Genomic DNA, 16,343 nt, shown 5'->3' with positions numbered 1-16,343 from the left:
GATCAATACTGGAGCTCTTTCACTTCCTTGCTAATTCTGTTTCACAGTGAGAAAACTGGATATGTTCCCTTCCTCATCTCTCTTTCCCTGTATAAAAATCTGTTTTATTTCGACTTTGTTATATATACAAGTTACCAGAGCTAAGAAAGGCTTGAACCTGAGTTAAGGTAAAAGAGTGGGGAAAAAAAGACACATCCCAAACCAGTTTCATTTATATAATGAAAATAAATTTTCACACAATCAACAGAAACACACCAAGATTTTTTTTTTGCGAAAAATATTTTTAAATAAATTTTTCTTTTTTCCTTACATTCTGATATACATATGTAACAAGGTTTATGGCACTGTAACCAGAATCAAATCAGAAAAAAAAAAAAAAGGAAAAAGGTGGGAAGGAAAGTAATTGATATATTGTTGAATTCCTTTCTATCTCCAAGCTGGCAAATTTGCACTATTTGTCTATCATTCAGCTGCCAGCTCTAACTTGTTTGCACACTTAAAACATCATATTATTGCACAAGAAGCCAGTGAAGGCATATAATGGTCAGTTCCTCACTATTTCAAAAAAAATCTCTTAAACCCAGAGAAGGAAAAAAATAAAATAAAATCCAGAGCATGAAACACACAAAATCAAAGGTATCCTTTGTCTCTTTAAAGAATGCCTGAAGGATTCTTAGACCAATTAAGCTGCCCTGATCTTCTCTTTGCACCAGTGAGCACAACAGGGCTTGGTTTGGTTGGGTTTTTGTTTTCTGTGTGGACAGCCCAGGTTGATCCCAGGCCTTGGTGATTCAATGTCTTTTCTATTTACTTTTGGTTCTTTTTAATTGGTTTAAAGTGTGTAGTATCTTCGGTCTATGAACCTGCACAGACTATTTAGTCAAAAACTCTACAAATAGCTTAAAAGGAAAAGGGGGAGAAACAAGTTGTATTATATTTTTATTGTTGGCTTAAAAAAATTACTTCTTTAACCTCCTTAATTTGTCAGTTTGTGGGAGGTGAATCTCAATGGCATCAAAAGTTATAGTCTTCTTACACTTGTTAAAAATAAAGTGTTTCAACAAGTTTGTTTCCATTCACAAACTTTACTCCCAACTAAAAAAAAAAAAAAAAAGAAAAGAAAACAGAATCCATCCTCCTTCCTCATTGTCTCCTAATGGAGGGCAGCAATCCTTTCCATCCAGACCATTGTCACACGACCGTCTCCACGCCCATCAGCTTTGGTGTAAGGATTCTCGGTGTCACACCGTTGTTTAGGTCTTCCTCAAACTCTAGCAACTGCCCCATGAAGTTAAGGTTTGGGGAGATAATTGGTCTTTTGCCTTTGACAAATTTATAAGCATCAGTCATGGTCATCCGAGTGTGCTTCATTAAGTAAGCGATGACGATGGTGGCGGAGCGGGACACCCCAGCCTGGCAGTGGATAAGAAGCCCCTTCCCACACTGGTGAGCTTCCTCTGAAAAAAGGGAGAAAGACAAGAGATGAAGGGAAGATGGAAGAGAGAGGTACAGAGAGAGAAACTTTTATCTCAACTTTGCAATGCCTTATTTTGTATAGAAATAATGAATTAAAACAGTTTTAAAGCCAAGTATAATCCACTAGCTCATTATGTATATTTACGTCACAACTTCCAGAACTGGCTAAAGTTGATATCAGCACAAACAAGAAGCTATACGTCTACATTTAAAGAGAGGATTAAATGAAAGAATTGCTCATAGGAACAGTTTGCTTCACAGGTGACAGCAGTGGCCTGAAGCCAGACCTATAACACAGTTAGCTTTCACGTTGAACAAGCTACTGATTAAGTCGACTCTAACAGTCACTGAACCTTCTCTCAAATGTCTTGTTCTCTTTTTTTCTGGAATTACACTACTGAAAGAAAAAAAAAAAGAATGAAGGAAAAGGAGAGAGGGAGGGGAAAAATTATACACACACATGAAAATATACACACACATATATATGTATATGTGTGTGTGTGTGTGTGTGTGTGTATATACATATATATACACATACAATTCCTCTTTGGATTAAGGATGTTAATTCCAATTTTCGGTTGTGTGACTTAACAAACCTAGTGCTAGTAACAACTCTCTCACTTGTAATAGAGAAAAAACACTTTCTTTATTCTATAGAATTGCTCTGTACACGAACGGGCATTAAATGGATAAGAGTTTTAGTCTTACTAAACCCTGATTAAGGTTAAAGGAAAAAAGCTTAACTAGAAAGATACTATGTTCAGCTTCTCCCCAGAAAATCCAGTTGTTGCAAAGTTAACTAAAGGCTAGTAGTATACAGGCTGAGGGTGTCACCTCTCAAGCGTTCAATCCCGTTTGCTTCCATGTATGACATTCCAATGTGGCAATAATGCAGAAGATGGAGGAATCCCAGCAATGGCTCAAAATCCAGAGCAATTGAAAGAGGAAGACTTGCTAAGTTTTCAGATATATTAAAAGCTCAGGACAATAGCGTGCAGGCACTACCTGAACAGATTCTTAATGACATTTCCAGACTCTAACACATCCCTATGAAAGCTTCCTTGAAGGAACACCAATTAGATAAACAGGTAGGGAAGGAGAAGGGGTAGAGAGAGTAGTGATTTCACCTAAACTACATCTACTGGCTACCCACCAGTGGACCAAGGAAAAAAAAACCTGATGTAAATTTTCATCTTAAAAATTTACAGATGAGGTTTACTTGTCATAGTCAACAGTATTTCAAGAAAAGTAAGCATCTCTCTTTTTCAACTTTTTCCCTTCAGCACACAGTACTTAGCTCCAAGTCAAGACCAGAAAGCATGGTGGTGAGAGAATGAGCTTCTGAGTGCCTGGCTGGACCACCGGTTCCACTACACACACTTGATTCAGGAATAAATAAACTGGTATAAACACTAAACTTAGATGCTGCTTAGCTTATATTACACTCTCAGTGAAAGCTATTATGTTTATAAAACCTGCTGTGTTTTTCCTAAAGCAAGACTGTAAGATTTCAGCTTATCCAATAATATAACAATGAAAATAAAATTGTGCCTATGCAGGTTGTGATATGGAGTTGTTCTTCGGGCTGAATGCTATTTGTTATTGGTTTTGTTTTCCTTAAAAAAAAAAAAAAAAAAGGCAGGTAAGCCTGAGTAATCTATAAGGAATGTGAGAGCTTTGGTTGAAATCCTCTTAGAACAAGTATATCTTACCCTACTCATTAAATAGAAAACAATTTCCTAACTTCCTCCAACTGGAATTAAGTCAGATGGAATCTTAGTCATAACATCACATCATGTATCAACCAGAAGTTCCTCATATGCTTGTTGAGAAATTTTTCTTCTTCAGCGCTCCAGGTTTGGCTCAGATTTTATTAATAAAGAATCTGCAGTATCTCTGCATCCTCAGTGTTGCCAGTTGGGAATTACTTAATAGGGCATCATAAACATTGCCTTAGTGTGTTGTGAAAAGGCCTCAAGGCTTGGGAGTCAAAAACCCTGGATTCTGGCCCCTTCTTGGACACTAGAATTCCTATGACCTTGGAGAAGTCACTTTACTTCTCTAAGTTCAGTGATCACCCTGAATTTCCTTTCAGACTCAGTATTCCACGGTCCTGTGCTGACGGCATAATTAGCAAGGAAAACAGCTTGGCAAAATGACCAGAGATGTCAACACTACAGCAAATCCACCAGACCCCACTGGCTGTTAAACCTAAGGCTGTTTTTTTTTTTTCTCTGACAAAGGAACACCCCACTCCACTTAACTGTATTCTTCCTGGAATAACAACCTGCTGTAATATTTAGGAAAAGTACTAGGCCACCCCTTTATGGTAATAAAAGTTGAAGTTACGTAAAAAAAAACAAATGTTGAGTTTTGCTATATTGCAGGTGCTCCCAAAATGATATTTTGAGTGTTTTTTTGTTTTTTGTTTTTTTTTTTTTTGAGACAGAGTTTCACTGTTGTTGCCCAGGCTGGAGTGCAGTGGCATGATCTCAGCTCACTGCAACCTCTACTTCCCAGGTTCAAGCAATTCTCCTGCCTCAGCCTCCCGAGTAGCTGGGATTACAGGCATGCACCACTACGCCTGGCTAATTTTGTATTTTTTTAGTAGAGACGGAGTTTCTCCATGTTGGTCAGGCTGGTCTCAAACTCCTGACCTCAGGTGATCCACCCGCCTCGGCCTCCCAGTGTGCTGGGATTACAGGTGTGAGCCACTGCGCCCGGTGATATTTTGAGTCTTATAGCAGTTTGGGGCTATAGAAGTTGCAGAAATTAAGATTAGGGTTAGGCTAATAGTTGCTTCCTTCTGGGGATTAAAGCCTGCTGTTGCTAAAACTTCCTCCTTGGGAACTACTCCGTCTACACAACCTGATCTTTCCTAGTTCAATGAGTTTGGGGCAGACTGTCAAAGGAAAACTAGTACCATCTCCCCTTATGCTGGATGAATAAGGCTTAGTAGGGTGACCGGAAGGCATAGGTATGTTTGGAAGAGGTGTCATATTCACTAGATATTGCTTCCAAGGTGCTCAACGGCGATAGTAGATCAAGTAGCAGTAGCACCAACTCTGACCTCCAATTCCTTACTTTCCATCCACTTTTCTGGTTATAGAGCACATAAATGCTAACCCCTACCACTATTTCACTGAGAACTTGAGGGATGAGGATTTCTAGTTGAACGGATCCCAACAAATTCAATTACTGTCCTTTTATATCCATCCTGATGGCTTGGATACACTCGACAGGCTATGACTTAGGAGAATGCTTAAGCTGTTTCAGGTAGCAGAGCCCTCCAAAACTCCAGGGCAGCTTTTCTTTTCCAACACAGGAATAAACCTTGAACTTGATATCAAAGCAAGAGCCGGAGGGAAAAGGAAGGCAGAGGATGAAAATTCCCTATGGGAGATAGTTACCAATGAACTCAAAAGCCTCTTCAAAGTACTGCCGCAGGTTCTGCTTGTTGCTGTCAGTGGCTGGCAGCCGCTTGTAGTTGAACAGGCCTTTCTCATAGTGATAGAGGGGAAGATGAGTGGTGACGTTGATGACGTAGCCGATGTTCAGCCGCTGCATGGTGTCCAGGTCCTGAGCATCCTGCTCGTTGCCAAGGAACAGGAAGGGCAAGATGGGGGTGAGCTCAGCGTTCTCGATGTCAGGGGTGGTGGGGATGGGCTGAGGTAGCAAGCTCGAGGCCGCGGATGCGCCGCCCCCCACCTCCCGGCACTCTTGGAGCTGGAGGGAGTTGTCACAGAGGTTTTCATGGTTCTGCTTAAAACTACTAAGTCCACCTAGAACACAAACACAGAAGGTGAGAGTGACTGAGATTTCAGAGCTGGCAGAGAATGCCACCTCCCCATTAGAATGAGTTTGCACTGTAGCTCATGCATATTTTAAATACATATATAAATATGTATTTAAGCAAAAAAAATAAAAATAAAAATAAAAAATAAAAGTCCATTTGGAGACCCAAGACAAGCTTCGGGGAATATCACTGCATGGAGCACTTTGGAAATGTGCTCTTTCTACAAATGAGGGCATGTTCCCCTAGCAAGAGTTCCACGCGACATCAAGCAATTGCCTCAGCTGCAAATGTGACCTGCCTCAAAGAGCCATATGCTCAGTGGCCTACATAGAATCCTGCAACTTTGGGAGCCAAGAAAGGCACAGATGACCTCCTCGGGTGGAATCTCAGCACCACAGGAGCATGTCTTGCACCCTTCATAACTCACTTCACCCAGAGGGACAAGTTTGCTCCCAATACAGCAGAGTGGTTACAAGCAGGAACATTGGAAGAGACAGGTTATCTTGATTATAATCTGGGTACCATCATTTCCTGACACTATGACTGAAGTTCATTTATCTCTGTGCTTCAGTTTCACCACCTGTAAACTGAGGGTGATGGTGTCTCCCTTTGAGTGCAATTGTGAGCCTGAGATAAATGAATACGTGTAAAATACTTAGCACATCTCCTGGCACACAGTAGAACTCAGCAGGCATTCACTATTTTAATTTATATTATTTATATGATTGCCCACAGGTGAAATCAGCAGAGACGTACTCGGAAAAGACAAGCCAGGGTGGGCTGGGAAGGATTGCTCTTATAATCTTTTTTGATATTCTCCATGTAGGGCCCTGACATTTGTCAAGCCTGACTTTCAGTAGAACAGAATGTGAGAGCAGTGCAGTTGCTTACTCCTCGACTTTCCAAGGCTTGTGGGCACATAAACCCATCAAGAAACCTCTTTCGGATGTGTGAATGCATACTTTTGAGCTTACGGCTCTGCTCTGCCTCCCAAGAGTTATGGGTCTAGCATAAAAAGTTTATAAACTGTGCTTATTTCTCCATTTTTAAAATGCAAACCTTCCCCTGAACAAGTGCAATCTCACTTTTGGGAATGGATCTTAGGGAAATCATCTAACCAAAGATAGTTAGCTAGATATATGGAGATGTTCACTACAATGTTATCTGTTTTATATATATTTTAAAAAGGCCAAGTAAAACACAAAAATAAAAGAAAAAAGTTATTACATTCATTCCACGGAGTATTATGTAGCCTTTAAAAGAGTAGTTGCAAAAAGGATGTGAAAATAAATAAAACATTTTGGTTTAATATTACATTTTTTAAAAGCTAAGTAAAAAACATTCACCAAAAGCTGAAGAACTGTACAAAAAAAGAACAATTGTTTAAGTTAGGGAATTTACGGATCACAGTTTATTGTTTAAATTTTCTGCTAATATTTTTACACACAATGGCATGCACAGATAAACCCAAAGGATTATTACAAAGCTCAAATTATAATAATATACATGTAAGTGCTATAAAATCTGGATTGACATTATTAGTGCCAACTGAGCTCTAATCCTAATCAAACAGAACTAGATACACTCTGGCTTTCCCTTTGAAAAGAGGGGGAAGTGGAAAAGTCCTGTTAGCTGAAAGCCACCAGAACACAACATCTACCCTCAAAGACAGATGGCTTGTGGCTGTCTTGATAGTTCCAGGAGATAAGGCAGAAAACCCAAAGCATGAACAAGAGACGGTTATGTTGCAATAAGGACAGGAAGTCTATCTGTCCACTAGCCTCTGAGCCTGGCATATGTTCTTCTCCATTTCAAGTCTCATCTTTGACAAACCACAGCGGGAAACTCCAGACCATAACCTAGACCGAGTCTCATGACTTTTCACAACCAATGGACCCAGAGCTGGCTGTGTAAAAGAAAGAAATCATATTCTCCTTAAGGTATGGTTATGATCCAAAGAAAACTCAAAGGGCAATATTATGTTCACTTTACTCATTGAAAGTAAGAAGTCAAAACCTACCCCAGCTTTTTGAAAAGAAAAACAAGAGCTATATACGAATTTCAGTTGATTTCTAGAATTAACCTCTGCCCTTACATATGATAATTTATTCTGCTAGGCAATTATGACAATAAAGTTTGAACCTGAAGAGATAATTCTGAAGTAGAAGAAAGAAAATATGGAAAATAACTTCACCAGTGAAGACTTAAAAAATAAATAAGATAAAAACTACCCATTGTCATCATCACAGCCTCCACAAAAGGGATTCTGAAGAGTTAAAATCTGCTCAGCTTCGCCTCCACAAAAACCCAAATTCCACACAGATTCTGTGATGGGAACCTAATTCACTTTTTTCTTCAAAAAAGGCAGTTGTTACATTTTTCCATATAAGAAGAGAGAGAAGAACAATAAAACAAATTCAAAAGAAGGCTCTAAAAGCAGGGGAAAAACCTCTCTGTTCTTATTTAGGGTACTCAAGCTGTAATTTGTCTTAAAAGCAGCTAGTTTAAAAAAAACCCAACACATGCTAGAAAACCCCACACACAGAAAAATGCAGCGTCCAGCTTTTTAAAATTCTGCCTCTACACCTCCTTTCTCAATGACATCAGCTGGAGGCTCCCCACCTGCCCAGTTGCCATAGCAGTTACACAAAGACATACAATGACATCAGTTGGCATGATATCAGCTCTTTGAGTGCAAACAATACAAGAAGAACTACTTTGTTTAAGGCCTTTGGTGCAACTGTGTTCTGGGGAGCCAATGATGTAATGCTAACAGGTGGCATGGGCCTTCCATTTGCCTAATGGGGGGAAAAAACCCATGGCGGAGTGGGGGGAGGAGGGAATTTGAGACAGACACACAGAATGCTCCAAATCACAGAGCATGCTTATGTACAAAAGTATGGGTGTATTGTATGTTTAAGCCATGTAGGAACTCTGTTCATATAATATTTGGAGGTGGGAGGGGTGGAGAGAAAAGGAGATATTACAATTTAAACATATAAGGTAAACAAGGAAATTCTCCTTGAGGGGTCTGAAAAAATAGTCTCCTGTTCAACTGCCAGTCTGCTAATCAACTTGGGCATCAGTTTTCCATAAGGCTTATGCACAGCTATGTATTGCAGTTAAAAACTCTCTCTGTGGACGGTGCTTAAAGCAAAAAAAAACCAGTGGAAGCTCACAGTGGTGGTTTTTTCCAGAGAAGTCTGCAGGAAGGACTGTTTTCTTCTCTTGGAGAAGGGTTGAAATTGAAATCTGGAGGGGAGGGGGAAGAGTAAAGCTAATCTGGTTTTTCTTTTCCAGTTACTTTCCTCCGACCCTACCCCATCAAATATCACCAGAGGCCAAAGTGACTGATCACTTAATGAGGAACCTTGATGATGTTATATTTATTACTATTTAAGAATATTAGAACATGATAATTAACAAACAAAGCAGGAGCACTGTAGCATGGAGGTTAAGAGCTAAGGTCAGAGACAAACACACCTAGCTGCAGTTATGATTCTGCCTCCTAGCAGCTGTGAGACCCTGTGCAAGTCAGGTTCCCTCATTAAGCCTCAGTTTACCAATCTATTAAGTGGATGTAATATCATCTACCCATCAGGGTCATAGTTCAGGAAGCCTATGTAAAGGTTTTGATACACAACCAGGTATTCGATAAATAATGTCTTATTAACCCCAATATCATCACCTTTGTCCTAAATTCCAACTGATCTATGCACACGCATAGTCCATGAGAGCCCTAAGTGCAGTGCAGTGATTCAGAGCAGGGGTATTGAGGCTGGACTTCTTGGGTTTGAAACCCCAGCACAGCCAAACACTAGCTATGAGACCCTGGGCAGGTTTCTCACCTGTCTCTTCCTCAGTTTCCCTGTATACAAAACAGGGATAATAATAGTACCTACCTCACTGTACTGTTGCAATGATTAGAGTGGTTAATAAAGTACCTTAAAACAATGTCCAGCACATTGTAAGTGCTTTTTCTTTTCATCACTTTGGGAAACTACCATTTTAAAGATCTAAAAAAAAAAATCTGCTTAATACAAAGACTCTATATAAGTAAGCTAATGTTTCTGAGTTTTTACTTTTAAAATTTTATTTAACAAAAAAGAATTAGGAACCAAGGTATCCGAGCAGTTTTAAAGTTTGCAAAACATACTTTTAACATAAAGAAAGCAACAGCTCCCTATTTTTCCTAAACAAATATATCTGATTTCACTTTGTTGGTCCTAGCTTTCCTAATAAAGACTGTCTTTGCATTTCTGGTTTTTCCACAGAATTGAATTTTGAAAATAAAACTGTTCTTCCCTCCTTCTTCCTTTTCTCTAATTTCTACCAAGGTGGCTAACTTCCCTATGTGCACAAGAGCCTGCAGTTATTAGTGCGAACATATTGTAGCCATGAGCAACAATGCCGGGGTGGGGTGAGGCAGGGCGGGTTGGGGGGGCAGCAAATATTTTCAAAGCTTATCTCAAAAGTAGGTTCTCTGCCAAAATGAGTATGGTCAGTACATTGATTCTAAATGGCAGCAACAAAGAATACGTAGAACCTCTAAAGAACTATATGTGGAAATACTGCCTGCCAGTTTCTTCTAACACACAGTCAGTTCAGTGACAGTCCTACTGAAGCAATGGATTCTAGTTTTAGTGGGAAACTTCTCTTTATAGATGCATTTCAGCTCCCGTTGCTGTTTTGGCTACTGCAGTCCTGGAAACAGAAGAGTCCTCTGTAATGTGATTCACAAGCAATGCACTGGGTGGTGAGTTAAAGAAACCACATCCAAATGCAGAATCTATAAGCAAGAGATTTTTATACTCTAAAGGTGGACAGCACTTTTTGGTCTTATGCTAAGCTAGAAAGTGAGCTGTTTCCAGAAATTTAAGGAACACTCTCACTGAAGGTCAGCAAACAGTAATGTCCAAAGACCAGGGGGAGGGGTGTAGGCTAAAATTGGACTCTTCTACAGTTTGCTATAAGCATATTGATCACCCCTCTCTGTTGCCTAGTTTTTCTTACTGAGTAACCAGTCTTTTAAAGTAAAACAGTACCTTGATGATAGTGGTTAAGATCATAGACTGGAGCCAGACTGCTTGAGTTAAAAATCCTGACTCCTATCACTTACCTTGTAATCTTGAGCAAGTTATTGATGTCTCTGCATCTCAGTTTACATATCTGTGACTTGTAATATAATAATTTCTATCTCACAGAGCTCTCAATATGGATAAAATGCTACATGAGAGTTAGGTGTTTTATTATAAGTGGGAGAGACATTGCTGTAAGTTGGATACTATTTTGTTTATACCAGGAACAGATGGATGCTATGATATACTCCATGGAAACAGAACATCAGAGCCACTCAAGATTCTATAAGCACAAGAATCTGTGGAAGAACAAAGCCTGGATGAACTGGAGCTGATGTCAGGCTGCCAAGGCTGAAATCTTCTTCAAAGACAGGGTCAGAGTCACTTCATAAGTTTCAGGACAGAATATCACCTATCTTAACAGGAGAAACATGTGGGGTGGGGGTGGGTACCAGCTCGATCCACAAAGATTATTTCTACTTCTTGTTTTCTATGAAATGTTCTTTATACTCCATAGATGTGATTGGGTATTTTACAGTAGGAATTGGGTATTTTACAGTACGGTATTTTCAAGTTCAAGATGAAAATGATTCCTACTGTAAAATACCCAAGGAAGTGTTACTTAAATTGTCTTAGGATCTTGCCCCCAGGGAACTTGTATTTCTTTCCCAAGAAGAGTAAAGGGAGGCCCTATCAAACAGAGGCAGAGAGAGTTGAATGGGAGTGTTGTCTCACTAGGTATAAGGTATGAAACAAAAGATAAAGAAGTATTTATCTTACTCAGGGGAAGAGAGAGATTTAGGAGGCTGACTATGAGTCAGAGAGAAGTCTTCTTATGATCACGTCATTTGACTGCTTCCCTCAAACCAGTGTGGTCTGGCTTACATGTGAGATGCCTTATGTTTGAAAAGACATAAACAAGGAAGTATCACATGCTTAAAATACACACATATACATAAAACTTCAGATATACTCATATAACATAATGGGATCTTGAATCCCATTGAGTACCCATCCATATGATTTGGCTTGCCATATTACTAAGTCTTTTAGGAAGATATATCTAAAAATATTTTAGTCCCTCCATTCATGGGTTTTTCCTGTGTGAAGGAGACACAGTTATCTACAGATATATCTTAAAAGCCAACTCTAGAAAAGACAGTGGATGATATATAAAGCAGCAAAAAAAAAAAGAGCTTTGCCTTGGATTTAGAATAGTGGGTCTGCCACATGCCAAGTGTGTCACTTTTTGAAAGTTATTGAAGTCTTCCAGGCTATCTTTCTATAACTATAAAATAGGACACTACTACTTAGGTCTGTCGTAATGATTCAATGATTTTGTGTGTACAATAGCCATCCTGGTATTTTAAGAAGGCATTCAAACCCTGCAGCTATTTGAATGATTGCCAAATGGAGCAGCAAAGCTAACTAGCACTGGAGGTAGTCAGATGCAGGAAGATGACCAGAGACTACAGTGGTCAATGTCAGTGTTGCTAGAGATGAACTTTTGGTGCTGGTACAGTTGCTTCAGAGCAGTGGGGAAAAGGAGACCATCCTGCAGAGGCAACCCCATGCAAGGGCATCACCAGAGAGGGAGGACAACAGGACAAAGCAGGAGCCATGAGGACAGCCCACTGTACCTCTGCTCTGCTAAAAGTGTACTCAGTGCTGTTAGCCTAGTCTACACTCCATCACTGCCGGAGGAAGTGGCATGCAGAGTGCGGGTTGAGGCTGGTGGTTAGTGTGGTCTCCCTTGAAAACCTCATTATATTTAGTTCTTTATGTCTATGATTTTTAGAAGCCTTGAAAAAAAGACATTTTTTAGGCGTATCAAATAGCCAAAAATACATTTCTGGTATATTTTCTAAAAATATATGTATACTTCTAGAAATTTTTTAAATGGACGTACAGAAAAGTTATCACACACACAACTTTTTCATACCTCAATTTCCTCAATAAGTTGAGGTGTTTAGTTTTTCTCAGAGTCATTCTATAAAAACTTAGTTTCAACAACTTATTATATGTATACATGCAGCCTCACTCTACAACTATAACTGCATTATTAATACATATTCTTTTAAAATATATTTTCCTTTCTGTGTATATCCAAATTAAGAGCTTTAATAGAATTTAGGTCCTTGGAGAGCAGGACTAGTCTTATTTAAATCCCTTTGTACACAGGAATTAGCCCCAAGTCACATGAAGACAGGTGACTGCTGGTATGTGAGATACCAACAGGAGCTATAGGGAAAGAGGTATTGAGATAGGTGGTCAATTTCTTTTTGGAAATAATTTACAAAAACTTAACAAAATAAAAAGATCTTCCTGGTGTTTTCCTAGTGATAAATGATAGGCTGAAATCACTTCCAGAATAGCCCTCCCAAAACTATCTTCCAATAATAAAAGTTGTTCATTTTTACTTAGTTCATCTAACCAAGTAGTATTTAGTAATGTTTTAAGAGAAAAAAAAATTCTGAAAAGTTGATATCAGAATTTGCCTGAATTTTGAGTTAACAATAGTCTTTTCTTTGGATTGTCTGGACAAAACAACATAATATAGAATACTGACGCTTACATGAAATAGACATTGCTTGCGTTGTCATCCTATAGTAACTTTGGTATCATAGTGATACAGGAGTTAAGAAGAAATTACTTAGGCAGATAGTGAGGGTACAGAAGTCCTTCGTAACGTTTGCCTTTTAATGAAAAGCAGCCCCAAATCATTTTCCAACAAAGAGCAGCCTGTAAAGTTGAGCTGCAGATACAGACAAGCAAACTGAGAGTTTGCACGGGTGGGCACCAACAGGAAAGAATTACCCGCAACTAGACATGTTCAAAATGGCGGCTCCATCTTCCCTTCTCTGCCAGCCACGTGTACAGTAAGGAGCAGACAAGATGGCGCCAGGCAAGGGGAGAGTTCATTTGCATAATAAGATTAGGGTGCGGTGACCAGCCTTCCCTGAGTGCTGTGTAAACCTCACACCTGGTCAAACCAATCTGTGAGCCCTACGTAAATCAGATACTGCCTCCTCAAGCCAGACTATAAAATCCGGCACATCCACCACCAGTCGGCCTTTTTCCTCTTGGAAGTCACCTCTCTCTCACTAAAGAGCGAGCTGTTTTCCTTTCCCTTTCTTTTGCCTATTAAACCTCTACTTCTAAACTCCTCATGTGTGTCCATGTCCTAAATTTTCTTGGTGTGAGACAACGAACCCTGGTTATTTAACCCAGACAAGGTAGCCACTTCAATAGTTACTACTGTTTCTCTCAGCTCATGTGCCATCCCTCCCACCCCAAGGTTAAAAAAAATCCAGCATTCCAGAAATAAGCTAATATTTGACGATGACACTCACCAAGAACTAAAACAGTCACTTTTGCTACTTCCTAATCTTTGTATAATTAGCAGTGTGCTTTCTTCTCCATTTTTTGTTCCATATACTTCTACATTTTCCAGTCATTAACTTGTTTATTGGAGGGGTCTCTTGTCATTTTTCTTATATTTTCGAATATACTGTTTCCTTCCTTGTTTGATAAAACCTTTGCCATGCCCTCAATAGGAAGAATTTTAAAAAATTACTGCCCACATATTTACCTCAAAAAAGTAAACTGAGTCAGAAACATCCAATGATTTAGGAATTGTGATTTATGAAAACTGAAAATAAAGTTTAATTGGAGGCCTTCCAAGAAATGCTGGCCCTGGAAAGTTTTTGTCAGAGCTTTAACGATTCCCCTCTGCTCCCACCACCCTCCCCTCCTGGCTCAGAAGTTGCCTCATGACAGAATTGGTATAGAAAAGAGCTGGGGATTGGATTTCCGCCAGCTGGAGTAGCTCAGTCCACACGGAAAAGTCAGCCTCTGGTTCCTACCCCCTGAAGGGAGGTGCAGTTCTCTTGCCCCACTCCTACCATTTCAACTTTAAGGCTTTAATGAATAACCAATGTTTGAGCTACCACAAGTTTAATTTGTGTGTATTTGAATAACACAGGCAGATTGTTTTGAGAGGATACCTCAGAAGTATGTAAATACAGCCTATTTCTTTAAATCTGTTACCTCATTTATTTACATTAGAACAGAAAGCACTGCCAGAAGCAACAGCTGATGACAGTCATGTAATTCTCCACAAAGACAACAATTAAACAGCTTTGTGTTATTTTAATGAGCAGATGACTTTTATGTGAGCAGGAGTTGAACTGTTAAGATCTCAAGAGTTCCCAGAGCCAGGAAGCGCCTCAGGTTTTGCAGAAGTCAGTGAGACTCTATGACTCTGGTTTCTTCCCCACCAGGGCCTTGGGTTTGGTCTCTATCTCTATCCCCTTTGCCCCCTTCTCCACTCTTCTTTCCCTCACCTGTTCTCCCCCACTCTTGCTCCTCTACCCTGATCCCTCCTCCCTCCCCTCCCCTCCCCTCTCCCTCTTCTCTCCCTGTCCCTGCCATCTCCCCTCTTCTACCCTTCTCTCCCTCTCCCTACACCTTCTCTGTCTCTCATAAATCCATCAGCAGCAGATGGGAAGAAAACATGAAAGAGAGACTTCTACCTGGAATGCATTTTGATGCTTGAATTTCAAACGAATCCACAGAATATTTGTTAGACCTATTTTTAAAAAGTCAAAGGTGGGCTGGGAAGAGTGATTGAGCACTCATCCCTGCCAGCCAAACACACAGTAAGGCTCTGCTAGTGCAGAGAATACCATCTTTAACTCACCCTCCCCATTCTGTCTCACAAAGCTTTCAGTAAGAACCACCTGAAGACCGGGTGTGGGCGTAGTTGACTTCAAGTCAGTCCCTCTGCCAGAGGGGCAGGGAAGTGCCTTCTGCTCTCCCTTAATCCTAGTCTGGAATAGAAGGGTCAGAACAGATGTTTCTGGTGGTTCCAGTTGTCACCTCCATCCACAGACCTTCCTCCCAGCCTGTGTAGTCTCATTTTTTTTTTTCCACCAGGATTTTGTCTACTTCTATTGAGCTCCATTCTCACTAACAAAAATGCCAACTAAAGAAAATAAGAGTAAGTATTTTTGCTTTCCAGGAAAGGATTTTGGGCTTCAATCAAGTGAATGGCTAAGAAGGGTGCCTACCAAGATCCAGTCTGGGGGTGAGGGGTCAGGGGCCGACAGAAAGACAGCCAAGTTCCAGCTCCCATGTTCCCGAAAACTTGCAAGTTCAGTTTTCTTTTTGGTACGTGTCTAAACTTTACCTATGTTAGCACAGACCAACTGGTTCCCAGGGAGAAAGGCACACCATAAACATTCAGATCAAGTCTGGGATTTGTTAACAGACATGCCAGTTACATTAACACATTTTTCACTGTTATAATCTCTTGTATTTAAGATCAAACCCTCCCCAAACATTCTGGGAGTTGAGGAGGTGAGTGACACACTGCAGAGGCCCCTTCCCAGACCCTCCCCACTCCATCAGGAGGAGACAGATGACAACCATAAACACAGATTCCAGAAGGCAGTCACAAATTAGGATAAGTCATAACGGAAGCCGCTCTCCAGTTCCTGGGTGCTATGAGAGGGGACTAATTAGACTGGGGTTCATGGACAGCCTCTCTGAGGTATGAGAGGGGATGGAATCCAGGAGAACAGAGGGAGGGAACACCACACTGGGAAAGGCAGGGAACTCAGGGGGCCTCTGAGTGACTCAAGGGAGCCAAATGTGGAGAGGCACAATGACTGGGCAAGAGGCGGGTGGGGAGAAGGGCTAGGAGAGGGGAAGGCTGGGAGGCAGGGACCCTCCTCACAGGGCCTCTTAGGCAGGTTTTATTCTGAGTTCAGTGGGAAGCTCCTGAGTGTTCCAAAGTCCACAACAGGTGATCAATATGTGTTTGAAAAGAAAAGAGGGGGAAGGGGAAGAGAAACAGAGAGAGCGAGAGAGAATGCACTGATTTACCAAATGGTGTAATTTACATACACTCCAAATTCTGGGCAAAATTCATACCCTTTCCTTTTCTGAATGCATTTTTTGTGGCTGCTATGGACTGATTGTATCTCTCC

The 16,343-nt window shown here is 40.4% G+C and overlaps 1 protein-coding gene across 1 annotated transcript in view; it reads right to left on the bottom strand.

Moving 5' to 3' along the window:
- Positions 1-201: 201 nt before the first annotated feature.
- The window catches only part of DUSP10 (dual specificity phosphatase 10), a 43,572-nt gene continuing 27,430 nt past the window's right edge, over positions 202-16,343 (bottom strand). Inside the window, exons 3-4 of the mRNA XM_054443485.2 lie at positions 4,887-5,258; positions 202-1,457 (exon numbers count right to left, since the gene is read on the bottom strand). Of these exons, the coding sequence (XP_054299460.1) occupies positions 1,192-1,457; positions 4,887-5,258 (638 nt within the window). The 3' untranslated portion in view covers positions 202-1,191. The remainder of the gene's footprint in view (positions 1,458-4,886; positions 5,259-16,343) is intronic.

Source organism: Pongo pygmaeus, chromosome 1, assembly GCF_028885625.2.
Source record: "Pongo pygmaeus isolate AG05252 chromosome 1, NHGRI_mPonPyg2-v2.0_pri, whole genome shotgun sequence".
Lineage (NCBI taxonomy): Eukaryota > Metazoa > Chordata > Mammalia > Primates > Hominidae > Pongo > Pongo pygmaeus.
Note: the sequence above shows the minus strand (reverse complement) of the source record. Positions and strands in the feature narration are given on the sequence as shown.